At 44.8% G+C, this 16,926-nt stretch overlaps 1 protein-coding gene across 1 annotated transcript in view; it reads left to right on the top strand.

The window, feature by feature from the left end:
* Nucleotides 1-253: 253 nt before the first annotated feature.
* LOC122919766 (mucin-5AC-like) overlaps nt 254-16,926 on the top strand; it is a 59,883-nt gene continuing 43,210 nt past the window's right edge. The window contains exon 1 of the mRNA XM_044268951.1: nt 254-659. Within this exon, the coding sequence (XP_044124886.1) occupies nt 254-659 (406 nt within the window). The remainder of the gene's footprint in view (nt 660-16,926) is intronic.

The raw sequence follows: 16,926 nt of genomic DNA on the forward strand, positions 1-16,926 counted from the left end.
GTTCTTCCTGATCATCATCCGCGTAAGTTCCGTTTTCAGAAATATTGTTCAGCGTATCTCTTCACGCAGGTACCTGTTTAATTCCGCCTCGCTTACAAATCCCAGGTTGCGGTTGCGAGGTCTCACCCTCTTCGTGTTTTTTCCCGGGCTTTCGCTTACTCCCAGGTCCCCCCTTTTCTCCACCCCAAATCCTCTTGATTCCAGATCCTCCCAACAGGGTCCAGCTCAAACAAGGGCCATCCTTCCCGATACCATGTCCCACGTGTCTGACACTGAAGACTCAATGTCTATCCCGGAGTCAGCAATCTCCGAGGCAGCCAGCCGTGCTTCACACAGGCACTGGACCATCCCCAGGTTGATCACCGAACTCAAAAAGAAGGGGATCCGTTACTCTGCATCGGCTCGAAAGGCAGAGCTATATCGTCTGCTCTTTCCTGAAACGCCCAGGGCCCCTGAACCACCCGGAGCTTCCGAAGACCTGGTCTCCATGTCGACCATCCAGCTATCATTGACCCAGCTCCACGCAACCATAAACAATCTGGCATCCCCGATTTCGGACATCGACTCACGACTCCAGGTCATCGAGAACAAGGATTCCGCACCTCCTCCCCCGGCGGAGCCCGAAGCCGTTCCTTCTACTTCCCGGACCAACCCACCAGGTACAAGTGTTGGCACTCCCGACATCGCCCCCGCTTTCTTTGTACCAGAGAACATCAGGCGGATATCCTAGCAGGAAAGGACATCAACTTGGCCGCTATCCTGATCTCTACCCACGACACAGTCGAAAATCGGACAATTGCCTGCGGTGACGTATCGGTGGTGCTGAGATCTAAAGACGTCCGACTTAACAGAAAACTCACCATTCCCGAGTTCATGCTGACCTTCAGCCTGTACCGTGACATCGTGTGTTCCGTTCATCCCCATCGCAGGGAGGAACTAGATACCTACCTATACCGGATCACCGAGCTAGGTTACAAGTACGGCGGCTCTGCTTTCTAAGAGTATCACCGGTCGTTTTCAGCAAAAGCTGCAGCGGCGTTCCTCCAGTACCAGCATGTCACCAACTGGGCCGTCCTGGATATGGAACTCTTTTGCAGGCATTTTGCCGGCCAGAAAGCCCCGGCTTGTGCCAGCTGCCAGTCTGTCCTCCATGCTTCCGACTGGTGCCCCCATATCTCCAATCCAACTTCTGCCAGACCAACGAACAGCTCCAGTGCGCCAAGGTCCAACCCCCTTACGGACAAACTCGGGCGACCTATCACCTTTTTAGGGAAGAACCAAGTTTGCAATAATTTTAATCTGGGGTTCTGCAGTTACGACAAGTGTAAAGCCTTACACATCTGCTCCATTTGCTTTAGGGCCCATCCGCAGTCCTCCTGTTCCTAGCGCACGGCCAAGCGCTCATGACTAGGCGGGGTCAACATTGACCTATTACTCTCCCTCCTCCAACGGCATCATGATCCCAGTTTCGTCCTGTTCCTCAAGCAGGGTTTCTCCGAAGGCTTCCACACAGGATTAGTCACCCTCCCACAAGTCACCCATGAATGCCCCAACCTTCTGTCTTCTCTCGCAGACCCCGTGGCAGTGGACGAGTTGTTGGAGGCCGAATTGCAGAAGGGCTTCATGATCGGTCCGTTCGCTCAGTCTCCTTTCCTGGTGTATCGGGTCAGCCCCATAGGTCTGGTCACCAAAAAAAAACTCAAATAAAAAGAGATTAATATACGACCTGTCTGCTCCTCATGCATCCAGCACCCCCAGCTTAAATTCCCTGGTCCCTTCAGACGAATTTTCAATGCAATACTCCTCTTTGGATGAGGCCATAGAGCTCATCTTACAGGTCGGGGCAGGAGCCTGGTTGTCAAAGGCTGACATTTCTGATGCCTTTAAGCTGCTGCCAATCCTGCCTCACCTGTGGAGGTTCTATGGCATCAAATGGAGGGCTAAGTATTATTTCGCCACCCGCTTGACGTTCGGGTCAAAGAGCAGCCCCTGGCTCTTTGACCAGTTCGCCCAAGCTCTCCACTGGATCCTGGTGAATCATGTCCACTGTCCGAGGGTGATCCATTACTTGGATGACTTCTTGCTCATCGAGCAGGCGGTGCACGCCCCGGACAGGCTGGACAGCCTACTCAACCTGTTCAGCCGCCTGAACGTTCCCGTGGCTTCGGCAAAGGTCGAGGGACCGTCCAGGGTGATCACCTTCCTAGGCGTCACCCTGGACACCGTCAAGATGGAGGCCAGCCTTCCCCTGGACAAATTAGTCAGACTCAGGGACTCTGTGGCCAGGCTCGTGGGTACCCACACGGTGTCAAAATTGGAACTCCAATCTTTATTGGGGTCCTTCAATTTTGCCGCCAGGATCATGCCCCAGGGCAGATCCTTCACCTCTGGCCTGCTCAGACTTCTCCCAACAGCCTCGGATCAGCATGCCCTCGTCCACCTCGGACGCGATGCATTGGCTGACCTGGCCATGTGGTCAGTTTTTTTGTCCAGCTGGAATGGCATCTCCCTCTTTGTTCCTCAGTGGAACGATGCCTCCCCCTTGGTGTTCTCTGACGCTGCTGCTTCCCTCGGTTTCGGGGCCATCTGCGGGGACCAATGGTTTGCGGGTCCTTGGCCCACGCAGGTCTCTTCTGACCAGGAGGCTGCCAAGTCCTCCCCCTTACTCGAGGTATACCCCATCGTTAGCAGCTGCTCACGTCTGGGGGCAGTCATGGAGGGACAAGCCGGTGTGCTGCATGACAGACAACCAAGCAGTTGTCGACATCCTCGCCAGGGGCAGATCCAGCTCCCCCAAGGTCATGCGTCTAGTTCACAAACTCACCTGGCTGTCCTTACAACACAATTTCCGTATCATCTGCAGGCACATTGAAGGCAAGAAAAACACCGCAGCTGATGCCCTGTCCCGCTTAAACTTCAATTTGTTTTTTCAGGTCATGCCGGGAGCACGGAGAGTCGGGATCACCCCCCCAGGGTTCGAAGACTTGATAATGGACTAGATAAGTACATCTCCGCTGCCCATGGTCTCATCCGCAAGTCACTCTCAGCCAACACTGCCCGGAACTATTTAACGGGGTGGAACACCTTCAGACGGTTTTCACTTCTTCACCCCAGGGGGGACAGGGACAAAGTCTCCTTCGTCCTGGCCTTCCTGGCTTACTGCCACAAGGAGCTACGACTATCCCACAATACCATCAGGCTCTACCTAGCAGGGATCCAGCATCACCACATGGTCAGTCACCCCAGTCACTCCTCCTTTTTTTCCTCTCAGGCGGTCAAGGCGGTCCTGAGGGGCATCCAGAAGCTCTCTCCTCCATCCGCTCCCACCAGGCAACCGGTCACAGGGGACATTTTCCAAAAAATTTCGGCCGCCCTAGATGGTAGTCCCTTTGGCCCTTTCAAAAGCCTGGTCCTCAAAGCTGCCCTCTATCTCAGCTTCTACGGGTTCCTCAGGCCTGGGGAGTTCTGCTGCACCTCGGCACGGAACTTAGGGCCAGCAATCGGTCAGCTCCACCGCAGTCTCGACCATTTCATTTTCTTCCTTCCTTCCTCCAAGACCTCCCAAGTCGGTCCGCCAGTGCAGATCGAGTATTTCAATTCACTCAACCCTTGGTGTCCCGTGACAGTTTTCAACCAGCTGCTCTCCGCTCTACGTGACAGAACTCCCGACAGCCCCTTACTGCCTTTTCCCGTGCTCTCACTGACTTCAGCGCAGTTCATCAAACACATCCGCTCCTTAGCCTCGGGGCTAGGTTTTCACGCTGCCTCAATATCCGGGCACTCTTTCCGAATCGGAGCCGCATCCGCCGCTTCCAAACACGGCGTGCCCGCTCACGTCATACGGAAGATGGGACGGTGGCAGTCTTCGTGCTTTTCCCGTTACGTCCCCCATCCACGGGCCGAGATCGCCAGGGCCTTCTCCAGTCTGGTTCTGTAAATTCTCAACCAATAAACTGCCTAAATCCATGTTTTGCCCCCTTTTCTGGCTCACCCGCGTTACATGGCTAAAGGCACACCACTAGCCAGTTAGGTTCCACATCTCCAGTTCTCCACCTTCGGCCAGCGCTCCCCCGGAGCCTTGACCACAAGTACAGCAGGCTGGTTTTCCAGCCTGCATTTGTGGGAGGGGCATAGGGTACTTAACCTTCCCTCGCTGCATCCATCAGACGTCGGCATCGCGTGGTGCCCCACCCTACCCTCCCTCATCTCCAGTCTCGCTCCAAGCTCAGACTCCCCGGGTTAGCCCCCTTTTCTGGCTCACCCGCGTTACATGGCTAAAGGCACACCACTAGCCAGTTAGGTTCCACATCTCCAGTTCTCCACCTTCGGCCAGCGCTCCCCCGGAGCCTTGACCACAAATATATATATATATATACACACATACATACGTCCTTTTTTATATATATATATTAGTGTATGTAAGATAGTAATTGGATCTTTGTAAATGACTCTATGATTGGTTAAGGCTGTGTTCACACCATGTTTGCCCCATAACCAGGGAGCCCACAGTGTTACGTGTGGCTTCTTCATGACTCTTTAAAGTGACCATTAAAAGCAACTCGAAGACAAACAAGTGTGGAGACTGTTTGGATCCAGTATGAGGATACTCTGCTGTGAACACCATGCTGTGGAACAATTGAGAAGTGAAATTTTCATCACCAGTTCTAAGTGATAACATAAGGTTTCCATGAGGCTATGACCAGACTTTCAGGTGTGGGCAAGTGCTTGGATGTGGTACAGCTCAGATATGCTTGAGGATTGCCACTCATTGACGGCCTGCAAGTGCACTTTTTTCAAAAGCAGGTACAGAAGCAGCCTGGCAGTCAGTGATAATCTGAATGCGGATCCCAGGTCTGGGCCACACCGTGTACAGGCACCCTAAGGCCCCTTTCACACGAGCGAGTTTTCCGTGCGGGTGCAATGCGTGACGTGAAGCGGAAAAAACTGAACAACTAAACGCAATCGCAGACAAAACTGACTGAACTTGCTTGCAAAATAGTGCGAGTTTCACTGAATGCACCCTGAACGCATCCGGACCCAATCCGCAACGCCCGTGTGAAACCAGCCTAATGCCCCTTTCACACGAGCAAGATTTCCGCGCGGGTGCAATGCGTGACGTGAACGCATAGCACCCGCACTGAATCCTGACCCATTCATTTCTATGTGGCTGTGCACATGAGCGTTGTTTTTCATGCATCAGCTCTGCGTTGCGTGAAAATCGCAGCATGTTCTATATTCTGCGTTTTTCACGCAGCCCTGGCCCCATAGAAGTGAATGGGGCTGCGTGAAAAACGCATTGCATCCGCAAACAAGTGCGGGTGCGATGCGTTTTTCACTGATGGTTGCTAAGAGATGTTGTTTGTAAACATTCAGTTTTTTATCACGCGCGTGAAAAATGCATCAAAATGCATTGCACCCGCGCGGAAAAAACTGAACAACTAAACGCAATCGCAGACAAATCTGACTGAACTTGCTTGCAAAATAGTGCGGGTTTCACTGAACGCACCCTGAACGCATCCGGCCCCAATCCGCAACGCCCGTGTGAAACCAGCCTAAGGCTGAGTTCACACGAGCGTGACAGATTTGGTCCGGATGCGTTCAGGGTGCGTTCAGTTAAACTCGCACCATTTTGCAAGCAAGTTCAGTCAGTTTTGGCTGCGATTGCGTTTAGTTGTTCAGTTTTTTCCGCGCGGGTGCAATGCGTTTTGATGCTTTTTTCACGCGCGTGATAAAAAACTGAAGGTTTACAAACAACATCTCCTAGCAACCATCAGTGAAAAACGCATTGCATCCGCACTTGCTTGCAGATGCAATGCGTTATTAACGCAGCCCCATTCACTTCTATGGAGCCAGGGCTGCGTGAAAAACGCAGAATATAGAACATGCTGCGATTTTAAAGCATTGCAGAAGTGATGCATGAAAAAAAATGCTCATGTGCACAGCCCCATTGAAATGAATGGGTCAGGATTCAGTGCAGGTGCAATGCGTTCACCTACTGCATTGCACCCGCGCGGAAATCACGCTCGTGTGAACTCAGCCTAAGAGGTGGGAAGGGTCATACACTAAAAAATCATGAACTTCCATGATTGAGGCTCCTGTAGTAAATGTTAATACAATGTCAGAGTACACAGTTAATAAAAACACAGTGAAGTGACAAGAATAATAAACACAGTGATGTCACAGTACAGGGATAATAAACACAGTGATGTCACAGTACAGGGATAATAAACACAATGATGTCACAGCACAGGGATAATAAACACAGTGATGTCACAGCACAGGGATAATAAGCACAGTGATGTCACAGCACAGGGATAATAAACACAGTGATGTCACAGCACAGGGATGTCACAGCACAGGGATAATAAACACAATGATGTCACAGCACAGGGATAATAAACACAGTGATGTCACAGGACAGGGATAATAAACACAGTGATGTCACAGCACAGGGATAATAAACACAGTGATGTCACAGTACAGGGATAATAAACACAATGATGTCACAGCACAGGGATAATAAACACAGTGATGTCACAGGACAGGGATAATAAACACAGTGATGTCACAGCACAGGGATAATAAACACAGTGATGTCACAGTACAGGGATAATAAACACAGTGATGTCACAGTACAGGGATAATAAACACAGTGATGTCACAGCACAGGGATAATAAACACAATGATGTCACAGCACAGGGATAATAAACACAGTGATGTCACAGTACAGGGATAATAAACACAGTGATGTCACAGTACAGGGATAATAAACACAGTGATGTCGCAGCACAGGGATAATAAACACAGTGATGTCACAGCACAGGGATAATAAACACAGTGATGTCACAGTACAGGGATAATAAACACAGGTATGTCACAGCACAGGGATAATAAACACAGTGATGTCACAGTACAGGGATAATAAACACAGTGATGTCACAGTACAGGGATAATAAACACAGGTATGTCACAGCACAGGGATAATAAACACAGTTATGTCACAGCACAGGGATAATAAACACAGTGATGTCACAGTACAGGGATAATAAACACAGTGATGTCACAGCACAGGGATAATAAACACAGTGATGTCACAGTACAGGATAATAAACACAGTGATGTCACAGTACAGGGATAATAAACACAGTGATGTCATAGCACAGGGATAATAAACACAGTGATGTCACAGCACAGGGATAATAAACACAGTTATGTCACAGTACAGGGATAATAAACACAGTGATGTCACATTACAAGGATAATAAACACAGTGATGTCACATTACAAGGATAATAAACACAGTGATGTCACAGGACAGGGATAATAAACACAGTGATGTCACAGTACAGGGATAATAAACACAGTGATGTCACAGTACAGGGATAATAAACACAGTGATGTCACAGCACAGGGATAATAAACACAATGATGTCACAGCACAGGGATAATAAACACAGTGATGTCACAGTACAGGGATAATAAACACAGTGGTGTCACAGTACAGGGATAATAAACACAGTGATGTCGCAGCACAGGGATAATAAACACAGTGATGTCACAGCACAGGGATAATAAACACAGTGATGTCACAGTACAGGGATAATAAACACAGGTATGTCACAGCACAGGGATAATAAACACAGTGATGTCACAGTACAGGGATAATAAACACAGTGATGTCACAGTACAGGGATAATAAACACAGGTATGTCACAGCACAGGGATAATAAATAGTGATGAGCGGGAGGTGCCATATTCGATTTCGCGATATTTCGCGAATATTCGAATGAATATTCGTGTTATATTCGTCGAAATCGAATATTCGTAATTATTCCAATTATCGCGAATAATATACGAAGGTTTTTTTTTTTTTTCGCGTATTGCGATTATTTATCTTGATAGTATAAGGCAACGTTCCTATGCTAATTGACTATGGCTAGGCTAATATGTGTATTTTACGAAATTTCGTGATTTGCTCTAACTTCGTCTCTTAGAATATTACGAATATTCTAAAAGACGAAGTTAGAGCAATATTACGAAATTTCGTAAAATACACATATAGATTGTAATTTAGCTAATATACTGCTATAATCCCTTTTTTTGCCTCTAATTTTTTTTTTGCCTCTTCTGAACTTAAGTTTTGTAAAATATGTACACTATTAAAAAATAATACTATAGCAGTATATTAGCTTAAATACAATCTATGTGTATTTTACGAAATTTCGTAATATTGCTCTAACTTCGTCTTTTAGAATATTCGTAATATTCTAAAAGACGAAGTTAGAGCAATATTAAGAACATTTGCAAAAGCCGAAATTGCGATGCGAGTAATATAATACGAAATAATCGCATGAAGATTTCAACTTAGCACTGCTATATTCCATATTCTAGCCTAATATGGAATATAGCTGTGCTAAGTTAGCACTGCTCTATTCCACACTAGGCTAGAATATGGAATATAGCAGTGCTAAGTTGAAATCTTCATGCGATTATTTCGTGTTATATTACTCGCATCGCAACTTGCGAAATTTGCAAATGTTCTTAATATTGCTCTAACTTCGTCTTTTAGAATATTACGAATATTCTAAAAGACGAAGTTAGAGCAATATTACGAAATTTCTAAAAGACGAAGTTAGAGCAATATTACGAAATTTCGTAAAATACACATAGATTGTATTTAAGCTAATATACTGCTATAGTAATATTTTTTAACAGTGTACATATTTTACAAAACTTAAGTTCAGAAGAGGCAAAAAAAATTAGAGGAAAAAAAAAGGGATTATAGCACTATATAAGCTAAATTACAATCTATATGTGTATTTTACGAAATTTCGTAATATTGCTCTAACTTCGTCTTTTAGAATATTCGTAATATTCTAAAAGACGAAGTTAGAGCAATATTAAGAACATTTGCAAATTTCGCAAGTTGCGATGCGAGTAATATAACACGAAATAATCGCATGAAGATTTCAACTTAGCACTGCTATATTCCATATTCTAGCCTAGTGTGGAATAGAGCAGTGCTAACTTAGCACAGCTATATTCCATATTAGGCTAGAATATGGAATATAGCAGTGCTAAGTTAAAATCTTCATGCGATTATTTCGTATTATATTACTCGCATCGCAACTTGCGAAATTTCGTAAAATACACATATAGATTAGATTGTAATTTAGCTAATATGGAATATAGCAGTAAGTTGAAAACGCCACTGACTGGAGCAGCCAGGAAGCCAGGAATCCAAAGGACAGGTAAGAACAACTTTAGAGAAGTGGGAAAGAAAAAAAATATTATAATAAAAAAAAAAAATACGAATATTCGAATTCGCGAATATATAGAACGATATTCTAAATATTCGCGAAATCTCGAAATTGCGATATTCGAGAAAAAAATTCGTAATTCGAATATTCGCGCTCAACACTAATAATAAACACAGTTATGTCACAGCACAGGGATAATAAACACAGTGATGTCACAGTACAGGGATAATAAACACAGTGATGTCACAGCACAGGGATAATAAACACAGTGATGTCACAGTACAGGGATAATAAACACAGTGATGTCACAGTACAGGGATAATAAACACAGTGATGTCATAGCACAGGGATAATAAACACAGTGATGTCACAGCACAGGGATAATAAACACAGTTATGTCACAGTACAGGGATAATAAACACAGTGATGTCACATTACAAGGATAATAAACACAGTGATGTCACATTACAAGGATAATAAACACAGTGATGTCACAGCACAGGGATAATAAACACAGTAATATCAGAGTACAGGGATAACAAATACAGTACTTTTTAGTGGTGTAGGGGCTGTACATTTTATGAATGGAGCCTCAGCATACAGAGTACGGGCAGGAACGCACATTGCTGCTCCTGCCCATGCACCCCCTCGCCTGCCCGAGGCTTACTAAATGCTGGCATAGTACATGGGGCCTGCTGAAATGCAGGACTCTTAGCTTAGCGAAGCAGGAACAGGCAGGATCACACGCCGCTCAGCTAATCCTGGCATAGCATATTGTTACAGGGTACCCATGTGCTATGCCAGGAGTTAGTAAGCCTCGGGGGGCACAGGCAGGAGCAGCAATGTGCGCACCTGCACGTACTCCATATGCTGTGGTGCCATTCATAAACTGTACAGCCTGTACTCCATACACCGCTGAGAAGTCAGCAGTGTACAGAAAAGTAGATTTACAGAAGGGGTGGGGGGCTCTATTAAAAATTTTAAATCCATTAAAATCCATCCAAGAAGTTAATTAAAAGTTTAGTTACTCTTTAAACACAGTAGCATTGAAGTATGATCAAAATGCACACAGTGATGTCACAGAAGAAGAAAGATAAACATAATCAATGTCACAGCACATGAATAATAGGCACAGTATCACAATATAAGCAATATGAACACAGTAACGTCAAAGCACAGGGGGTAAGAAACATTGCAATGCCACAGTAAATGGTTAGGAACTACATTGATGTCACAGCAAAGGAATAATAAACACAGCATCATTATATGAGAATAATGTCGAGTGATATCACAGTATGGTGGCAGAGAACAAGCAATAGATTAGTTGCAGATTTTCCATCTGGATTTATGGGTGGGAAATCTACAGCAGATTATAGTAGCAGCAAAGTTAATGAGATCTCATCCACACGCTGCTTAAAAGGGTTTTCCGATAATTTAATACCGATAACCGTACATTTGATAGCAGCTGTGCTTGGTATAGCGTTCAGCATTCACTTGAATGGGTCTGAGCTGCTCCTAGGCCTTGTGACCAATGAACGTGTTGTCACTGGCCTAGTAAATAGCAGAGAGAAGGATGCAGTGCTCACAGGAACGCCGGTGCTCACAGGAACGCCGGTGAGCTGATCGGCCGGGGTCCTGGGTGTTGGACACCTACAAATTACCATTTTTTTCGCCCTATAAGACACACCTGCCCATAAGACACACCTAGGTTTTAGAGGAAGACAATAATAATTAATTTTTTTCATTAGAGCTTAGATCAGACCACCAATGTTAATAAGACCCCCGATCAGACATCAGATCAGACTCCCAATGTTAATAAGACCTCAGATCAGACCAACAATCAGACCTCAGCTCAGACACCAATGTGAATCACCCATAATCAGACCTCAGATAAGAGCCCCATACTTTAGTAGAGACCCCATACCTCAGATTGGACCCCGTGCTTCAGATTAGACCCCCATTCCTCAGATCAGACCCCCATGCCCCAGATCAGAGCCCATGCCTCAGATCAACCCCCATGACTCAGATCAGACCCCAAAGCCTCCGATCAGACCCCCATGCCTCAGATCGGACCCTCATACCTCAGATCAGACCCCCATGCCGCAGAGTAAATAAAAAAAATATCAACTAACTTCTCCTGCTCCGGACTTCGCCACTCCTAGTAACCTGCTCTCTTCTTCCTGCCGTGCACTGCGCTGTGACCCAACGCGCACAGCGTGAAGTTACAGAGCGTCCTCATGCTGTGCGCAGTCACAGCACAGCTGACAGCAGAGGACCAGGAAGTGGTGAGGACAGAGCTTCAGGAGCGCTGCATTCACCGCTTCCCGGTCCTCTGGTGCTAGTGAGCGCTTCCATAATGGAAGCGCTCATTAGTATTTGCCCCATAAGATGCAGTGACATTCTCCCCCCACTTTGGGGAGAAGAAAGTGTGTCTTATGAAAAATACAGTAGATACTGATGAGGATAGGTCATCAGTATTAAAATCTTGGAAAACCCCTTTAAATTTTTCACGTGCAGATTTTCTCACAAAAGTATTGCAGATTTTCCCCATTGACGTCTGTATTTATTTAGCATTATATTTAGAGATGAGCGAATTTTTGAAAAATCGCCGGTTTGCCGAATTTTTCGGGAAAAATTTGGTTTGATCTGAAAATATTCGCGGCGAATGACATTAAAAAACAGCTATATCCTGGTTGCTGAGAGCCTTTATAGTGGTGTAGAACAATGTGCCTTGTAGTAACACGCATAGGGAGTCTGCTTTGGTAGTAAAATAATACTGTGAGTCCGTATGACATGCAGATGACAGGCGTCTCTCTTAGAATCACTGCACACTTCACTTATTAGGGCAGTCACGGGGCCAAAACTGACCCTACAGGTCGATGTTAGCGCCAAGAAGAAGCTCACTCCTTTTACACCGTCGCCAGCTGATTCCACATAGATGTCTAAAGAACCTGTTCTATTAAACACATATACAAGTAGAGCCCCTCGGACAGAGTGGAGAGCAGTAGGTTTGTGTTGACGTCACTGATTAATTTTCCCATCCTCTGATCCATCAGAGCAATAACCCACAAAAAACGGATCCTGTCTGTGGAGAATTCGCCTTCACTTGGTCAGCATTTGCTAGTGGTGAGGTGAGGACCTTTGACATAGTGGTGAGGTGGAAGCAGCATGAGGAGACCATAGAGTGGCCCAATGACAGAGTCTGGAGGTGGCGGCAGCATCAGGAGGCCACAGAGTGGCATGACGATGAATGATTGTGGAGGCGGCAGCAGCATGAGGAGGCCACAGTGTAGCACGATGACGAGAGATTGTGGCAGCAGTATGAGGAGACCACAGAGTGGCCCAATGACAGAGTCTGGAGGTGGCGGCAGCATCAGAAGGCCACAGAGTAGCACGACGACGAGAGATTGTGGAGGTCGCAGCAGCATGAGGAGGCCACAGAGTGGCACACTGATAGAGTATGGAGTTGGCAGCAGTATGAGTAGGCCACTGAGTGGCACAATGACCGAGTCTGGAGTTGGCAGCAGTATGGGGAGGCCATCCAGAGGCACAATGACAGAGTCTGTAGTTGGCAGCAGCATGAGGAGACCAAAGAGTGGCCCAATGACAGAGTGCGGAGGTGGCGGCAGCAGCAGCAGTATGAGGAGGCCACCGAGTGGCACAATGACACAGTCTGGAGTTGGAGGCAGCATGAGGAGACCACAGAGTGGCCCAATGACATAGTGTGGAGATGGCAGCAGCAGCATCAGGATACCACATATGGTGACGCTGCATATGTTGACGCTGGGCTGTGGTGCCAACATTGGCACCCTGACCATGCTTCACCTGCTGCACACATATTCTACATATAGCCATGTTAACCTCCTCCGGCAGCTAAACAAAAAACTGCCACACTGCCAAGTAGGTGAGTTTCCCCGCAACAGTCTGCACTGATTGACTGCTACCGCCACTGCTTCCGTGAACCCCTGCACCACTACTTCCCGGGTAGGTAGGCTGCTGCGAAGCAGGTGGTCTACCCCGGGCACGTTTGGCTCCCGACCTCCCACTGCTGCCACCCTGCTGACTCCCAGCCATGCTTTCAACACATATAACCGCCGACGTGAACTGAGAATATATTTTTCTTTTTGTACTGAAATTGGCAACTAAGGTCTTTCACCACAAATAAATGCAACAGTGAAGTGCGTATATTTTTTTCCTTTTGGTAATGAAATAGGACACTGACCGTTTTCAAGACATACCGCCGATGTAAACTGGGAATGTACTTGTTCTTTTAGTACTGAAATAGGCCACTAAACGCTTTCAACACATATAACCGCCACCAACGTGAACTGAGAATGCATTTTTCTGTTTGAACTGAAATAGGCCACTAAACGCTTTCAACACAAATAACCGGCAATGTGAACTGAGAATATATATATATTTTTGTACTGAAATAGGTCACTAAACGCTTTCAACACTGTGGAGATTAGCTGTACAAATGGTAGGCAGTCGGCAGGATTAGATGCAACATAAGGGTTTTATTGGAAAAAAAACACAACTCAAATTTGTTCCAACAGGATGGCTTGGCTTCGGCCCATCAAAGTTCAGTCACATAAAGCACTTATCTTCAGCCCTCATGTGTCATATAACAGTTCAATTTTTAAACAGGCAAAAATACAGGAGTCACCTTTGTGCAGAATCTTGTCTTTTCCCTTCTCAGGAACACTGTGGAGAGGAATGCTCCTAAGTCCTCTGCAGACCAACACCAAACACACACTGACAGTGTGTCTTTTAAATTAGCTTCTAGCTGGGTGAGGTGGTAACACAGGAGGTGGAGTATGGGAGTGACCTTCCCACCCAAACTCTTCAGTCACTCCTAAATCCCGGACCCAAATTCCATCTACCACAAACTCAGCAATCTAACATCACTGGTTGCCATTTACCTCGGGGATTTACATCACTTAGAGCAGCAGCATCAGTGACACATACTTACCATCAATAACCTCACCCTTTGGATGCTTACAACACATATAACCGCAGACATGAACTGAGAATATATTTTTCTTTCTGTACTGAAATAGGCCACTAAATGCTTTCAACACATACAGGTGAAACTCGAAAAATTTGAATATCGTGCAAAGTTAACTTATTTCAGTAATGCAACTTAAAAGGTAAAACTAACATATGAGAAAGACTCATTACATGCAAAGCGAGATGTTTCAAGCCTTTATTTGTTATAATTTGGATGATTATGGCTTACAGCTTATGAAACCCCAAAGTCACAATTTTGAGGTACCCTTTGCTCAGGGGTGTATGGACTAATTAGCTGACTAGAGTGTGACACTGAGCCTAGAATATTGAACCTTTTCACAAAATTAAAATTTTAAGCTGCATCAATTCCTTTTAAATTGCATTGCTGAAATAAATGGACTTTTGCACGATATTCTAATTTTTCGAGTTTCACCTGTATAACCGCAGACGTGAACTGAGAATATATGTTTCTTTTTGTACTGAAATAGGCCACTAAATGCTTTTAACACATATAACCGCCGACGTGAACTGAGAATATATGTTTCTTTTTCTACTGAAATAGGCCACTAAATGCTTTCAACACAAATAACCACCGAAGTAAACTGAGATTATATTTTTCTTTTTGGACTGAAATAGGCCACTAAACGCTTTCAACACATATAACCGCCGTCGTGAACTGAGAATATATATTTTTTTTGTACTGACATAGGCCACTAAATGCTTTGAACACATAAACGCTGACGTGAACTGAGAATATATGTTTCTTTTTGTACTGAAATAGGCCACTAAATGCTTTCAACACATATAACCGCTGAAGTTAACTGAGAATATATGTTTCTTTTTGTATTGACTAGGCCACTAATTGCTTTCAACACAAATAGCCGCCGAAGTGAACTTAGAATATATTTTTCTTTTTGCACTGAACTGAATAACACATATAACCACCAACATGAACTATTTTTCTTTTTGTACTGTAATAGGCACCGCCGACGTGAACTGAGAATATACGTTTCTTTTTGTACTGAAATAGGCCACTAAATGCTTTCAACACATATATGTCACTAAAAATGAAGGAGGGTTACAGAGGCTCTACTGACAACAAAACACGGATTGGTGCTCTCTCCAATATGGCAGTACCAATTGCCAAAATATTGGATATAGTGTATAAATTCGAGAGATGGAGGGCACTCAGATGGCTGGGTATATATAGGAGGAGTCAATTACATATATGGTATTATATATGGGATTATTTTATTGATTCACTGAATGGTGCAATTTTATATATAATAAATAGCAGGTTATATACCATATATGTAATTGACTCCTCCTATATATACCCAGCCATCTGAGTGCCCTCCATCTCTCGAATTCATACATTCTCTCAAATTCATACATATATGTCACTGCCAGTTCTGTGAGAAGGTCTGACAGACGTCCTTCTCTACCTCTTGCATGATGTTCTTTGTTTTGGTTTCACTTTCTCATCTCATTTCCTTCTCCCAGGTGTCACCTATTTAGACTAATCCTCTTTCCTTTATATTCCCTCCCATACTGCCTCACTTTGCGGTTTATACTACTTCCTGGATTGAAGTGCTCACTGCTGGAGGCTTCTGCTGCTGCTTGTTCAGATAAGTCCTTTCATGTATTGTGTTTCCTTGCTGGCTTGATTTTAGGTGACCCTGACTCCCTCCGTATGAACAGCAGGGAGCCGGTGGTCGTGTCCCCTCACTATTATAGGGTTTTCAGGTTTTATAGGTTTTCGGGTTTTATAGGGGTCACCTATATGCTCCTTAGTTTAGGATCAAGCCACTCGGACGTTTATTCATAACTTCCAGCTATCTGCAACATCATCCATGACAATATAACTGCCAAAGTGAAATGAGAATATATGTTTCTTTTTGTACTGACTAGGCCACTAAATGCTTTCAACACAAATAGCCGCTGAAGTGAACTGAGAATATATTTTTCTTTTTGCACTGAAATTCAAAATAACACATATAACCGCCAACATGAACTGAGAATATATTTTTCTTTTTGTACTGAAATAGGCCACTAAACACTTTCAACACATATAACCGCCGACGTGAACTGAGAATATATATCTATTTTTTTGTAAGGAAATAGCCCACTAAACGCTTTCAACACATAACCACCAAAGTGAACTGAGAATATATTTTTCTTTCTGTACTGAAATAGGCCACTTAACGCTTTCGCCACAAATAACTACAACAGTGAAGTGCGTATATTTTTTCTTTCTGTACTGAAATTGGCTACTAAACGATTTTGCCAGAAATAAATTCACCAGTGTAGTGCGTATATATTTTTCTTTCTGTACTGAAATAGGCCACTAAAGTCTTCCCGGGTAGGTAGGCTGCTGCGAAGCAGGTGGTCTACCCCGGGCACATTTGGCTCCCGACCTCCCACTGCTGCCACCCTGCTGACTCCTAGCCATGCTTTCAACACATATAACCGCCAACGTGAACTGAGAATATATTTTTCTTTTTGTACTGAAATAGGCCACTAAACGCTTTCAACCCATATAACCACCAATGTAAACTGAGAATATATTTATCTTTTTGTACTGAAATTGGCAACTAAAGTCTTTCACCACAAATAAATGTGTATGTGAAGTGCGTATATATTTTTTCCTTTTGG

This window comes from Bufo gargarizans, chromosome 9, assembly GCF_014858855.1.
Source record: "Bufo gargarizans isolate SCDJY-AF-19 chromosome 9, ASM1485885v1, whole genome shotgun sequence".
NCBI classification, from domain to species: Eukaryota; Metazoa; Chordata; class Amphibia; order Anura; family Bufonidae; genus Bufo; species Bufo gargarizans.